The sequence below is a fragment of the Babylonia areolata genome, chromosome 11 (assembly GCF_041734735.1).
Source record: "Babylonia areolata isolate BAREFJ2019XMU chromosome 11, ASM4173473v1, whole genome shotgun sequence".
In the NCBI taxonomy this organism is placed as follows: Eukaryota; Metazoa; Mollusca; class Gastropoda; order Neogastropoda; family Buccinidae; genus Babylonia; species Babylonia areolata.
The window spans coordinates 29,575,298-29,588,384 of NC_134886.1; the positions used below are offsets into that span (position 1 = coordinate 29,575,298).

At 40.0% G+C, this 13,087-nt stretch overlaps 1 protein-coding gene across 2 annotated transcripts; it reads right to left on the reverse strand.

The window, feature by feature from the left end:
- Nucleotides 1-120: 120 nt before the first annotated feature.
- Nucleotides 121-11,673, reverse strand: LOC143287359 (tRNA pseudouridine synthase-like 1). Of its 2 annotated transcripts, none has more exons than XM_076595323.1 (8): nucleotides 11,377-11,673; nucleotides 10,044-10,113; nucleotides 8,994-9,106; nucleotides 7,899-7,979; nucleotides 6,266-6,436; nucleotides 3,372-3,612; nucleotides 2,417-2,539; nucleotides 121-847 (listed from the first exon to the last, which is right to left on the reverse strand). In XM_076595323.1, exons 1-8 carry the CDS (start codon nucleotides 11,421-11,423, stop codon nucleotides 368-370), a joined length of 1,326 nt encoding a protein of 441 aa, XP_076451438.1. In that variant the 5' UTR covers nucleotides 11,424-11,673; the 3' UTR covers nucleotides 121-367. The 2 variants fall into 2 exon arrangements, with proteins under 2 accessions (XP_076451438.1, XP_076451439.1); XM_076595324.1 differs by having other exon boundaries at nucleotides 541-847; nucleotides 2,377-2,539.
- Nucleotides 11,674-13,087: the final 1,414 nt, after the last annotated feature.

Sequence of the window (13,087 nt, forward strand, 5' to 3'; positions counted from 1 at the left end):
ATGTTATATAATGACACATACTGCAGTCACACATACTTAAACAGTCTCTCTCTTTCTCTTACTCTTGGTAAATGATTTTTGTTGATTTTTTTTTTTTTTTTTTTTAATTTGCAAAACCAGTTAGGCACACTCACACTCATGCAAATAATACATTTAATTCACTGTTTGCTTTGATGGTCTTTTACAATTTTTTTCTCTGTCTCACACACACACATACATACTTTTTTCTATGCTCTAGTGAGAGGTAGTTTTTCTTGCTGGTTTGTTGTTGTTTTCTTAAATTCACAAACTTAGCGGTGAGTGGTAATTCACCATGGCGTCTTCGACTGACAAACACATACACTCACCAGAATTTTCTTCCTCTCCGCTAGACCTTGAGTGGTGGTCTGGATGCTAGTAGTTTGGTGAGACAATGAACCAAGGTCCCGTATGTGCTTATCAAGCATAAAAGAACCCATGGCAAAAAGACAAACAGTTGTCTCTGGCAAAATTCTGTAGAAAAACCCACTTTGATAATGAAGCAAATACACTTACAGAGAGGAAAAAAAAAAATTGGTGGTGCCACATTATGGTGATGCACTCTTCTTGGGGAGAGCAGCCTGAATTTCACACCGAGAAAAGAAATCTGTTGTGACAAACAAATAAAAAACAAATGTGAAAATACAATAACACTGGGGTCAGCTTGACACCAGACTGTCGTCTTGTGGTAGTGATGGTGAGGTGGGGTAAGGTGGTGGTGGTGGTGGTACCGTTTCCTGTAAGGGAGACTTGGCAGGAGACTCCTCTTCCCCCAAAGCCTCTTCGGCTTTTGCCGTTTTTCCTTGTGCTTCAGGAGAGAAGTCCAGCTCTGAAAAACAGGACAGGGGACTTTCAGTTTCAAGGTGGTGTCTAAGTGTGCAGACTGATCCACAAATGCACCACATCTGCTTTAACCCATTCAACCCCACGGGGGTTCACATCTTCAGCAGGCTTCCATGGCATACTGACATGGGAAAAAAAATGCAGAAAATTTACGGGTTTTGTTCTCCTCCAAATTACTTGTGAACACATTGAAAATACCACAGAAGTTTGTTCCTTTCCTTTGCATTTCATGCATATGTAGGAATGTGTAAACTGCTATAATGGGACAAATTTTGCACAATAGCAATGCTCAGGCACAGGGCTCAATAAATTTTTAAAAAAAAGAAAAAAAAAAAAAAAAAAAGCAGATGCCTGACCTATGCTTAAACCCAATGTACTAGTCAGGCCTTGATAGCCTACCATCGGTGTGTAAAAGGCATTACTTGAAATACAATGAACACAATAAACAAGTGGGTAAGGGCAGGGTAGGAAGTGTTAACTCATTCAACCCTGCTGCACTCAAGCATTGTTAGGGCATCAAATTAATTTCATTAAAACGGTTTCCATGTCCCTATATGTGCATGAACCGCAAGCAAAGGAACTAACTTCTGCAGCATTTTTGGCTTCGTCAACATGTGTCAATTTGAAGGAAAAACTGGTTGATTTCAGTTTATTTTCGAATTTATACTGCATCAAAATGGCCGAGAAACTTGCTGGGGCTACAAACTCTTCAGTGCTGAATGGGTCAAATAAACTGGGAGCGTCAAAATAACTTCCTGTTTCAAATTCCGTGATAAACTTCCTTGTCTTTGAGATACCACATGTTGTTCAATCCATAGATGAAGAAAATAAGGATTAAAAAAAAAAGAGATAAACAGAAAACAGCAACAGCAGGAAAAAAATCAATGATGATGATATAAACAAACGAGAGGCAAGGCCTTCAAGACTCACTTGTGATACACTTAAAAAAAAAAAAGCAAACTTTTTATGTATTGAGTATAATTTCAAAATGTAATGTTTAAGATGAGAAAGATCAGTTTAAAGCAAATTAAGTCCCCTAGCATTAATTACACAGTAATTTCCCTTTTTTACTATCTGCACCAAAACGTTTGCAAAATAAATAAAACTTCCATGCTTAGCAAAAGAAGTTCCTGTTTGAACAAAAAATGATAATAATGACTGCTCTTGTTGCTGGGTCAGAATATCAGATCAAAGTGTCAAGTTTAGAGAATACAAAAAAATATAAATATAACAGTAAATGCAGTTTGCATATAATTAGGCTTCATTATTTACTTTTTTGTGCCCATCACAGAGGTGCAATATTGTTTTAAACAAGATGACTGGAAAGAACTGAATTTTTCCTATTTTTATGCCAAATTTGGTGTCAACTGACAAAGTATTTGCAGAGAAAATGTCAGTGTTAAAGTTTACCACGGACACAGACACACACACACACACACACACAACCGAACACCGGGTTAAAACATAGACTCACTTTGTTTACACAAGTGAGTCAAAAACCAGGTGAAGACTGACCGTGTTCAGGATATCTAACCCGCAGCAGGGTCAGACCCACCCCAGGTAAAGCCTTGATCTGACCCGGGTTGTTCACCGAGGGATTGTCCAGATGGCGCTGCAGCTCCTCCGCACTCATCTTCCCCTTCCCCACCATCACCATCGCCCCCATCATTCTCCGGATCTGTGGTCAACACAACCACAGGCACTTGAACGTGTATCCACATGCACACAGAATGATTATATGGGTGCACACACACACACACACACACACACACAGTCCAGTGGAGGCGAGCAATTTTTTTTTTATACCTGTGTGTGTATGTGTGTGTGTGTGTGTGTGTGTACATATTGTACACACATAATCTATTTTCTTCTTTTTCATCCAATCTCCTAGGTTTAAATGTGCAAACCTGCATGTACCTGAACCCATTTGTATATATACACACAGAACATCAGCAATATACAATACGACCCAACCCAACCTAATATAATAGAAAAATCTGTTGTGACAAAAAATACAACACAACACAACACAATAGAGAAATCTGTTGTGACAAAACATACTACAAAACAACACTAGAGAAATCTGTTGTGACAACACAATAGAACACAATACAAAATAATGCAATACAACTCAGCACAAAACAATACAATACAATAATACAATACAATACAATACAAAACAGGTAAAGGGTGGAGATTTTTCCGATCTCCCAGGTTAACATGTGCAGACCTGCTAGCGCCTGAACTCCCTTTGTGTGTATGTGCAAGCAGATGATCAAATATGCACATTAAAGATCCTGTAATCCATGTCAGCGTTCGGTGGGTCATGGAAACAAGAACATACCCAGCATGCACACCCCTGAAAAAAGAATATGGCTGCCTACATGGCAGGTTAAAAATGGTCATACACGTAAAAGCCCACTCGTGTACAAACGAGTGAACGTGGGAGTTGCAGCCCATGAACGCAGAAGGAGAACACAACACAACACAACACAATGTCCCTTCCTCACCTGTTTGTAGAGGAAGGACATCCCGTGGAAACGAACGTCCCAGTGGTCCATCAGATCCCCCACCTCCGGCCTCTCCTCCTCCATCCACCCCCTCCCTCGCTCCACGTGGATGCTGATGTGAGCGTTGGGCGCCAGCTGACGGCCTGTTCTGTAGAACTGTCGGGTGGAGAAGGACAGGAAGTTGTGAGATCCAGACAACACCTCTGCCGCCCTCAGGAAGAGATCCATGTCAAAAGGGGCGCTGGGGGGACAGATTTTTTTTTCATTAGAAGACTGAGAACTTGAAGTTTGAAGGCTCAACTTTTTCATCGGGGGGTGGGGGTGGGGGGTGAGTGGGGTGGAGGGGAGGGGGAGGGAAGCAAAAAAAAAAAAAAGAAGGAAGTGACAGAATTTATCATTAGAAAAATGAGAATATAAGGTTTGACTTGTTTATAAGTGAAAAAACAAACAAAACTTGTGACAGAATTTTCCATTAGAAAATTAAGAACTTAAGGTTTGATTTGTTTATCAGTGAAAACAAAACAAAACACACACACAAAAACAAAACAAGAACAACAGCTAGTGACAGAAGTTTTCATTAGAAAATTAAGGACATAAAGTTTGACTTGTTCATCAGTGAAAAAAGAAGAAGAAAATAACAACAAATGCACATGTATATGAAGCTGAGAGTTTTACAGATCTGATAAAACATTATTTACAACTATTACCTTACATCCCTATGCTGACTGTCCTAAAACCCTCTTGACTGAGATAGTGGGGATGTACAACAACAACGACAACAAATGTAAGTATGATCATGAGAATGCATGCTTAAACAAACATACATGAACACATTTACACACACACACACACACACACATCATACAAACACACCCCAACCAAACTAAAAATCACCTGAAAACCTGGTAAAATAACTCAGTGTTGGTTTCCAAGGTAGGAAATGCCCCCTTCCTCGGGTAGAAATACCTCCCTCCCACTCCTCTAAGGAAGAAAAGACAACGACATGGGCATGTGTGTGTGTGTGTGTGTGTGTGTGTGTGTGTGTGTGTGTGTGTGTGTGTGTGTGTGTGTGTGTGTGTGTGTGTGTTGGTGTGTGTGTGTTGGTGAGAAGATGTAGTGGTGTGAACTGGTGTTTGGAAGGGGAAATTTTGTCAGTGGCTCATGCATTCCAGTTCAAAGTGACAAGGGGAATACTTTTTTTTCACTTATATACAAGGCTTGTAGGCTTCACAAACAATATAAACTGTGCATCTCTTTGGTGTCACCAATGGTTTATTTATCTTCTTTCAATTTCCAGTGAAAACAACTGTGCCAGGTGCGAAATATTAGAGCTGTGACACATGAGTTAGGTATGCTGGGAAAAATATGGAGAGGTGTAACCTCTCTGAAATCTTTTTGCCTACTGAATTTACAATATAAAACCTTCTAAAAAGTTAGTTATTGCTTTCTTCAAAGTTTCCTTTCATCGATGAAGGTTTCCCTTGTTGAGCAGCTGTTTAATCAGCAAAATTGATGCCAGACAATTGCAACTCGTGTTGCTTCTCTTACATTCTGCTTACAACTTCATATGTGATGTTGTTTAAAGTTCACTTAGAGAGGGAGAAAAAAAATCAAATCAGAAAAAAAAAAAAAATCACCCGAAGCAAAGTCAAAACAACATCTGAACCAGCTGCAAAAATTAGAAGTGTGACGTGTGTTGGACAAGCTGAGAAAAATATGGCGAGGTGCAGTCTCTTCAAAGTCTTATAACCTACTGAATATATGGCACATACCCTTTTAACAGTTAGTCATTGCTTTGTTTGATTTACCTTTCATCAATGAACATACTTTTTTTCTACATTTCAACCTTTCCAACCCAAACTACCCCCCACCATCTTTCTTTGGTTCCCCCCCCCCCCCCCACCATCCCATTCCCCATCCAATACTAGAGAAGGTCTTCTTCTTCTTCTGCGTTCACTTGTATGTACACGAGTGGGCTTTTACGTGTATGACCGTTTTTACCCCGCCATGTAGGCAGCCATACTCCATTTTCGGGGGTGTGCATGCTGGGTATGTTCTTGTTTCCATAACCCACCGAACACTGACATGGATTACAGGATCTTTAACGTGCGTATTTGATCTTCTGCTTGCATATACACACGAAGGGGGTTCAGGCACTAGCAGGTCTGCACATATGTTGACCTGGGAGATCGTAAATATCTCCACCCTTTACCCACCAGGCGCCGTCACTGTGATTCGAACCCAGGACCCTCAGATTGACAGTCCAACGCTTTAACCACTCGGCTATTGCGCCCGTCACTAGAGAAGGTCAATACCAATTCTATCTCAATCTTATTTTAATGAAAACTTTGTAAGTCACAGAATAGTACATATAAATGACAAACTGAAAAAGGAAAAAAACACATAGGGGAAATAGTCCATTGGAGGGAGACTGAACGCATGTATATTTCTGCTTGGGTAAGAAGTAGCTGTTTTCGTCAGTATTCGAAATGTGTGTGGGGAAACAATGTATTAATAAGGAAAATGTGTGATAAATGTCATCACTGATCATATATCATATGATTAATGTATGATTTTGTCATAATGTCTACATCTTAACTCTCTCCATACAAACGGCGAAAGAGACAATGTTAACAGCGTTTCACCCCAATTACCACCATCAAAATATTACAAGTGGAAGGCTCTTACACTGAAGAGGTGAATGTTGACAAAGAATACCACAATTCTGACGACGGAAGCTAAAGCTTGGGTCATTCAGACACAAACTGGACATCCGAGGGGTCTGTGTAGAGGAGAAGAGAGGACTGGCCGTACTGAGTGAGTTAATTGTTTGCTTTTGATAGAATACAACTTTCTCTGCAAAGAGGGGTAAAAAAAACATCTGTCTCACTCACTACACCAAGGAACAAACATCGGAATCTTGGGCAGTCCAGGGCAGTCCACTGACGGCAGGGTCGGTGAAAATGTCAGGCTTTTTCACCACTGCTATGCGGTACACGTAACTCCTCTCTGTGGCCTTCCGACGAGAGCTGAAGTCGTCAGCAACACGCACCGTGTTGAGGATCCTGGTGACAAGCACATTTTGTCTTTGGAGTCAGTCCTCGTGTACTAGTAACCGATTTGAATGATCCAAAGGCGCTTGAATTTAGTCCATTATGCTAACTGATTTTTGCCATTCCACTGATACTCACCTGTCCTTTATTCTCAATCTCATTGCAGCAAAGTTTTGAAACAACACAAGAATATGCAGTACATTTTCATTTCCATGGTGATTTTCTTCAGGAAAGCTAGTCACGAACCACTCTACCCATCTGAAAGTCAGTGATTTAATGGAGACGGTGGAATAAAGTAGTTATTGTTGAAACAGATCTGTATTCAAACAGACTGTCTACATAGTGGGGGAAGGGGTGGGGTGGGGGGGTTGGGGCTGACGATATGATTATGGGATACCTGTGAGTTACTTTTGCAGGCTGATGACCATTCACATTCATGAGCAAAATAATTAACTTTTACGAAACTGATTCTCTCCGAGTGCGAATTATCTTGACAATGGGAAAAAAATCTGATTTGTTTGTGAAATAGAGTATCAGTTTGCTTTGGCCTCATTATTCATCACAGTTGATTGCATGAACACACACAATCACACAACTCACCCCGACATATTCAACTATCATTACTAAAAACATAACAAAACACGCCCCCAATTCACATTATAATTACATGGCTGTGCATTCCTCTTTTCTGATGTTCACTGAGAACATTTATTTACTTATTTATCATCATTGTTGTCTTATTTATTTATTTATTTATTATTATTATTATTATTTTATTATTATTTTCATTACAACTATCTTTTTTTTATATCATAATTATTATTTATTTATTTATTTATGTAAGCTTATCTCTCTCTCTCTCTCTCTCTATATATATATATTTTTTTTTTTTTATTTTTTATTATTTTTTTTTTTTCTCAAGGCTTGAGTAAGCGTGTTGGGTTACGCTGCTGGTCAGACATCTGCTTGGCAGATGTGGTGTAGCGTATATGGATTTGTCCGAACGCAGTGACGCCTCCTTGAGCTACTGAAACTGAAACTCACTGAGATGGGACGGTAGGCCTTCACCGCTTAATTCGCCAGGGCTGGTCAGACTGTCTTGCTGTTCTTGTGTTCTATCCTTGTTACTTCTCTTTCACTCTCTATTGATTTACCTCTCCACCACAGGCTCATTCTGTTTTATATTGTTTAACTTTATCTACATATTAGTTTTCTTAAAATCATGTACAGTCAGTTTCAAACTCCTAGCTGTGGAGACATCCGTCACATAGTATGTACATGTATCAGGACAGAACTTTATGTAAGATTTTCTTGTTGTCCTGTTCATCTATATCTGTGTTGCATTGTGACATATTCCGGACAAAATACTGTTAAAACAAACACACTCCCTACGACACATGTAAAATGGATATGTGTACTCCAAGCAAATACAGACATTCCATTTCCCTCTTGTCACACTTAAACTTCTTCCTACCTCAGTTTTTCATTGCTTTTGGACAGACTTCTGTTGAGTTTTGAGGTGATCCATTGAGGGTTGAATTCCACTGGGTGATGGCTGCACAATCACAAGCACAAATTCACACACTGCACACAACGGCATCACACACAGCATCCTGTACATAATAGTATTGCACACAGTGAAGAACACACTGTGTTGAATACCACCACATAAAACTCATACTGCACAGAATTACAATGCATGTCACCCACATTACACAAAATCAGACTGCAAAAATTAATTTGACACCTTTAATTAATTAATTATCGCAGCGAGTATGACGGGTAATTGAGAGGATTACATCTGTTTCACATGCACTGTTTTTGAATATTTGTGTGTGTGTCAAAGTCAAAGTCAAAATTTTTATTTCAAGATGGTAATTGAATAAGCAACGATTGCTTTTTTACATCAAGCCATCTGAAAAAAAAAGAAAAAAAGAAAAAAAAAAAAAGAAAAAAAAAAAAGAAAAAAAAAAAGAAAAAGAAAAAAAAGGAGAAGTGGGGAGATACATAGAACAAACCCACAAAAGTACTAGAAATATAGTTAGTGCATACACGAATCGTGCGAAAATGAAACACACATTAGCATTTACAACACATTTACAACACATCCCGTTTCACACACACATACACCCTCTTACAACACCAAAGGCATATACAAAACATTTCACAAATCATGAATTTGGTAACCAATAGATAAGATAAGATAAGATAAGATAAGATAAGAATAACTTTATTATCTCCAACTGGAGAAATTTGGTCAGGTGCATTATCACAACATAGACAAGTAAACAACATGGGGACCGTAAATGTAAAAGCCAACAACAGCCCCAACAAATATTACGAAGATACAAATGTAAAAAAAATATCACATACATCGTTTCATACATACATCCACACACTGCAGGTAATAACTAGTATTCTTAATGTAAAAACAGAAAGAATTAAGAAACATTATGTGTGTGTGTGTGTGTGTGTGTGTGTACGTGTTCATGTGTGTGTGTGCATGTGCATGTGCAGGTGTGTGTGTGTGTGTGTGTGTGTGTGTGTGTGTGTGTGTGTGTGTTCTGACCTGTGAACCAAATCCACGTGGCAGGTATTACACAGGCCGTGCACATTGCTGTCTGTCCGACTGGATGTTTTAACTGTCATCTCGTTCACCATTTTCAGCTTCTGCAGATGCTCCTGCACAAAGTACTAGACATGTCAACCCACCCTGTCACTCTGTCAGTCAGTCACAAAGTACTAGACATGTCAACCCACCCTGTCATTCTGTCAGTCAGTCACAAAGTACCAGACATGTCAACCCACCCTGTCACTCTGTCAGTCAGTCACAAGTGCCAGACATGTCAACCCACCCTGTCACTCTGTCAATCAGCCACAAAGTACCAGACATATCAACCCATCCTGTCACTCTGTCAATCAGTCACAAAGTACTAGACATGTCAACCCACCCTGTCACTCTGTCAATCAGCCACAAAGTGCCAGACATGTCAACCCACCCTGTCACTCTGTCAATCAGTCACAAAGTACTAGACATGTCAACACACCCTGTCACTCTGTCAGTCAATCACATAGTACCAGACATGTCGACCAACCCTGTCAATTTGTCAGTCAGTCACAAAGTGCCAGACATGTCAACCCACCCTGTCACTCTGTCAATCAGTCACAAAGTACCAGACATGTCAACCCAACCTGTCACTCTGTCAGTCAGTCACAAAGTACCAGACATGTCAACCCACCCTGTCATTCTGTCAGTCAGTCTGAGATGGATCAACAAATACAAAACTTTGGTGATATATATTTTTAAATTTTATTATTAATTTTATTATCATTATTATTTATTTATTTTATTAATTTTTTTTGCTGCCCCATTTTCTATACTATGACTGATCAAACTCCCATATCACTCACCCCAGCTCTCCTATACACAGTCATGTCTATGCATGTTCTATCACACTTCCAATGCCAGCATGTTACATGGATGTCAAAATCAGTACACCACGAGGCCTCCTGGGCTACTGTGGTCTTTCCATTGATGCTCATCAGTGCCTAGTTTGCTTTAACATTCACAAGAGAATCTTAGCTCTCATGACTTTGTTCACTTTCACATCTTTCTTACCTCCAGCACACCTTGCACAGTCTTGAACCTGGTGATTACCTCCCCTGCATGTCTCTGGATCTGCAGGCCCCTGAAATGTTTCAGTTGTGTATGCTTACTTTAAGCTTTTTATGAAATCATAATTCCACACTTGTGTCAGTGCAGGAAAAGATAAAAAGGATATGAAAAGCTCAATCTTCATGTAAGTATGTATGCTTGTTTTCCTTTCCAGTCTTGTTTTCTATGCAGCTTACCAAATTCTATTTATTTAGATGTATACCTGATGTATATGGCTATTTAGATGTATACCTGATGACCATTTAAGAGATTACTTTAAGACTTGTTGTTCTGTGTTTTTAATTCCATTATTTCTGTTAGAAATCACATTTTTTGCAGTGTTAAACAATTAATTCCTTATATCTACTAGTACTGACTGCACACTGTTTGCATTACATTGATATGTGCAGACAGTGCTAATACAAAAGAACAATACCACCCCTCACCCCACCCACACCCCTCAAAAAGGGTGGAGGGTCAGTTTATGTTCAGGGGAGGAGGTGAGGGAGGTTGAGGGGAGTGGGGGTGGGGGGGCAGTTTGATGTTCAGTGTCTGACACACCATTTGAACATTGTCCCCACTGATACTGTTGGAACATTTACAAAACACTCAAATCTGACCTCAGTTTCGATCACCCTCCATCTCCATGCTTGGGGTGAGTCCTGAGATATGCTGAGAGAGAGAGAGAGAGAGAGAGAGAGAGAGAGAGAGAGAGAGAGAGAGAGAGAACATTTGTGTGTGAGTCCGTTCAGTTTGCCACTGAAATAGCACGCGCACCATCACAAGCGTCTGAGTTTCAGTTTCAGTTTCACTTTCTCAAGGAGGCGTCACTGCGTTCGGACAAATCCATACACGCTACACCACATCTGTTGAGCAGATGCCTGACCAGCAGCATAACCCAACGCGCTTAGTCAGGCCTTGAGTGCATGCTTACATATTTGTGTACCTATGAAAGTGGATTTCATTTTACGTAATTTCGCCAGAGGACAACACTCTCGTTGCCATGGGTTCTTTTTCAGTGCGCCAAGTGCGTGCTGCACACGGGACCTCGGTTTATCGTCTCATCCGAAAGACTAGACGCTCAGTTTGATTTTCCAGTCAAACTTAGGAGAAAGGGCGAGAGCGGGATTCGAACCCACACCCTCACGGACTCTGTATTGGCAGCTGAGCGCCTTAACCATTCTGCCACCTTCCTCCAAGCGTCTGAAAGAGTATGCAGCTATCCCAGTAAATGAGTATCTGCGTGTGTGCGTGCGTACATGCATGCGCTGTTTTTCTCACGAACCAGCATACTCACCTGTAGTGTGTACCGATGTAGGAGAAATAAATCAGAAACCTTCCCATGGTTGACTGGACACCCTTTGCGTGCACAGTGAAAAGACGAAAGTGAAACTTAAGTCGGTTGGTGCCTCAGTCTGATCGATTTCGATTTTTTCCCCAGTAGATCAGCAAAATAATAGATCTTCATGAGCTCATGCTCCTGAATAAATGATGATATATACGTTATTCTGTCATACGGTGCACATTGATTCACCCGTCAACTGATGGAAGGAGATGAAGATGCAGAAAGTCAAGGATAACAAAATGCACGTGGGTGTTGTAGAGTGCTTGCCCCTACCAAGGGGAACAACTCATTCCAACTATTTTTTTCAGAATGGGGTCCATTCCTAAACTGCCCCAGGGCATTTATTTATTTATTTATTTATTTTATTTATTTTATTATTATTTTTTTAACTATTGTACAGTTGTGATTGTTTTCAACTTAATGCAACCAGCTGACTGACGCATTAGCCGAATGGTTAAAGCATTTGACTTTTTCTGAATCAAAGGGTATTGGGTTCGATTCCGGATATTGGCTGGTGTTCCGGCAGTGGCGTGGAGATGATTATTGTGAAATATTTCCTTTAAAGTGAACATATACGAGCTTTTAGAAAAATTCCAAACAACGACATTTCCTTACGAAAATCTTCACATCAAATTCTGCAAACGCCGGCCGACTGCTGAGCGTACACGGCAATAGTGAACATCAAATCTTCCGGTACTATGTGAAATGGGAAAATTTCCTGTGAGACAGTGAAAACTATCTGTCATGTTATTTAATTTTGGATACACATAACGGAGTCAGATGATAATTCGTATATAAAATATTGTTATAATGATATGATTGAAAAGCAAAACACTAAAGTTAACAAGTGGCTTCACCTTGTTACTGAAATTTGTTCTTGCCTCACCTGGATTTGATCACATAATTATATGGCTGAACCAGGGTAGGCCTACACTGAATGTCGACAGATTAAAATTTGCATTCTTAAAAAAACAAAACAACTTGAGTGTCAGTACATAAGCTGCTACATAAAGCAGAAAAACGAAAACAAATCTAAGTTAACATTCCACAATAATGTTTCACTAAAGAATACAGATTTGAACCACTGGCATATCTGACCCACTCCGTCAAGAAAAACTGAGCACTCCTAGAACCCGGCCGCTATGTGCAGACTTGGCACGTGCGCACATGGTCTCCACATAGAAAGAGGCAGGTAAACAGGTACAGAAAATACATGCAGGAGTATGAAAAAAAACCGTGGTGCATTTCAGTGAAGATGAAAATCGTTTCAGTCTACTGAGACAAATGTATTAGATGTGAACGTTTACGGGAAGTTTTGTTGACCGATATAAAGTATGAATTTACAAATTTTGATGATACTGATACAGCCGTCAGTTACGTGAACGTGAGAGTTTTCAGTCCGAACATAGAAAGAAAGAAAGAAAACATAACCAGTTCTCCACACCAACTGAGGCTGCAGGAAAACCGTTTGTCTCAGTGTTCCGTTTCCTTCTCCAGCAGTCACGGACTCCCCGATGACTCTGACTTGCAAATAATTATTTGTCAGGGTCCCTTCAGTAAAAGTAAGTCCCAAGGTTTTTGCTGCTTTTCATCTACAATCCATAGTTCTGGAATTCCACCCCTCTTCATGTCAAGCACTCTGCTCTCATCTCATCTTTCATGT

What these genes read in the sequence shown, in the direction of transcription:
- LOC143287359 (XM_076595323.1), bottom strand. Translation starts at nt 11,423, where the DNA reads ATGGGAAGGTTTCTGATTTATTTCTCCTACATCGGTACACACTACAG. An exon ending in CACGTGGATTTGGTTCACAG is followed by an intron (nt 7,980 to 8,993) that starts GTCAGAACACAC and finishes GTGATTGTGCAG; the next exon opens with CCATCACCCAGTGGAATTCA. An exon ending in GATGTTTGTTCCTTGGTGTA is followed by an intron (nt 3,613 to 6,265) that starts GTGAGTGAGACA and finishes CTGTCCCCCCAG; the next exon opens with CGCCCCTTTTGACATGGATC.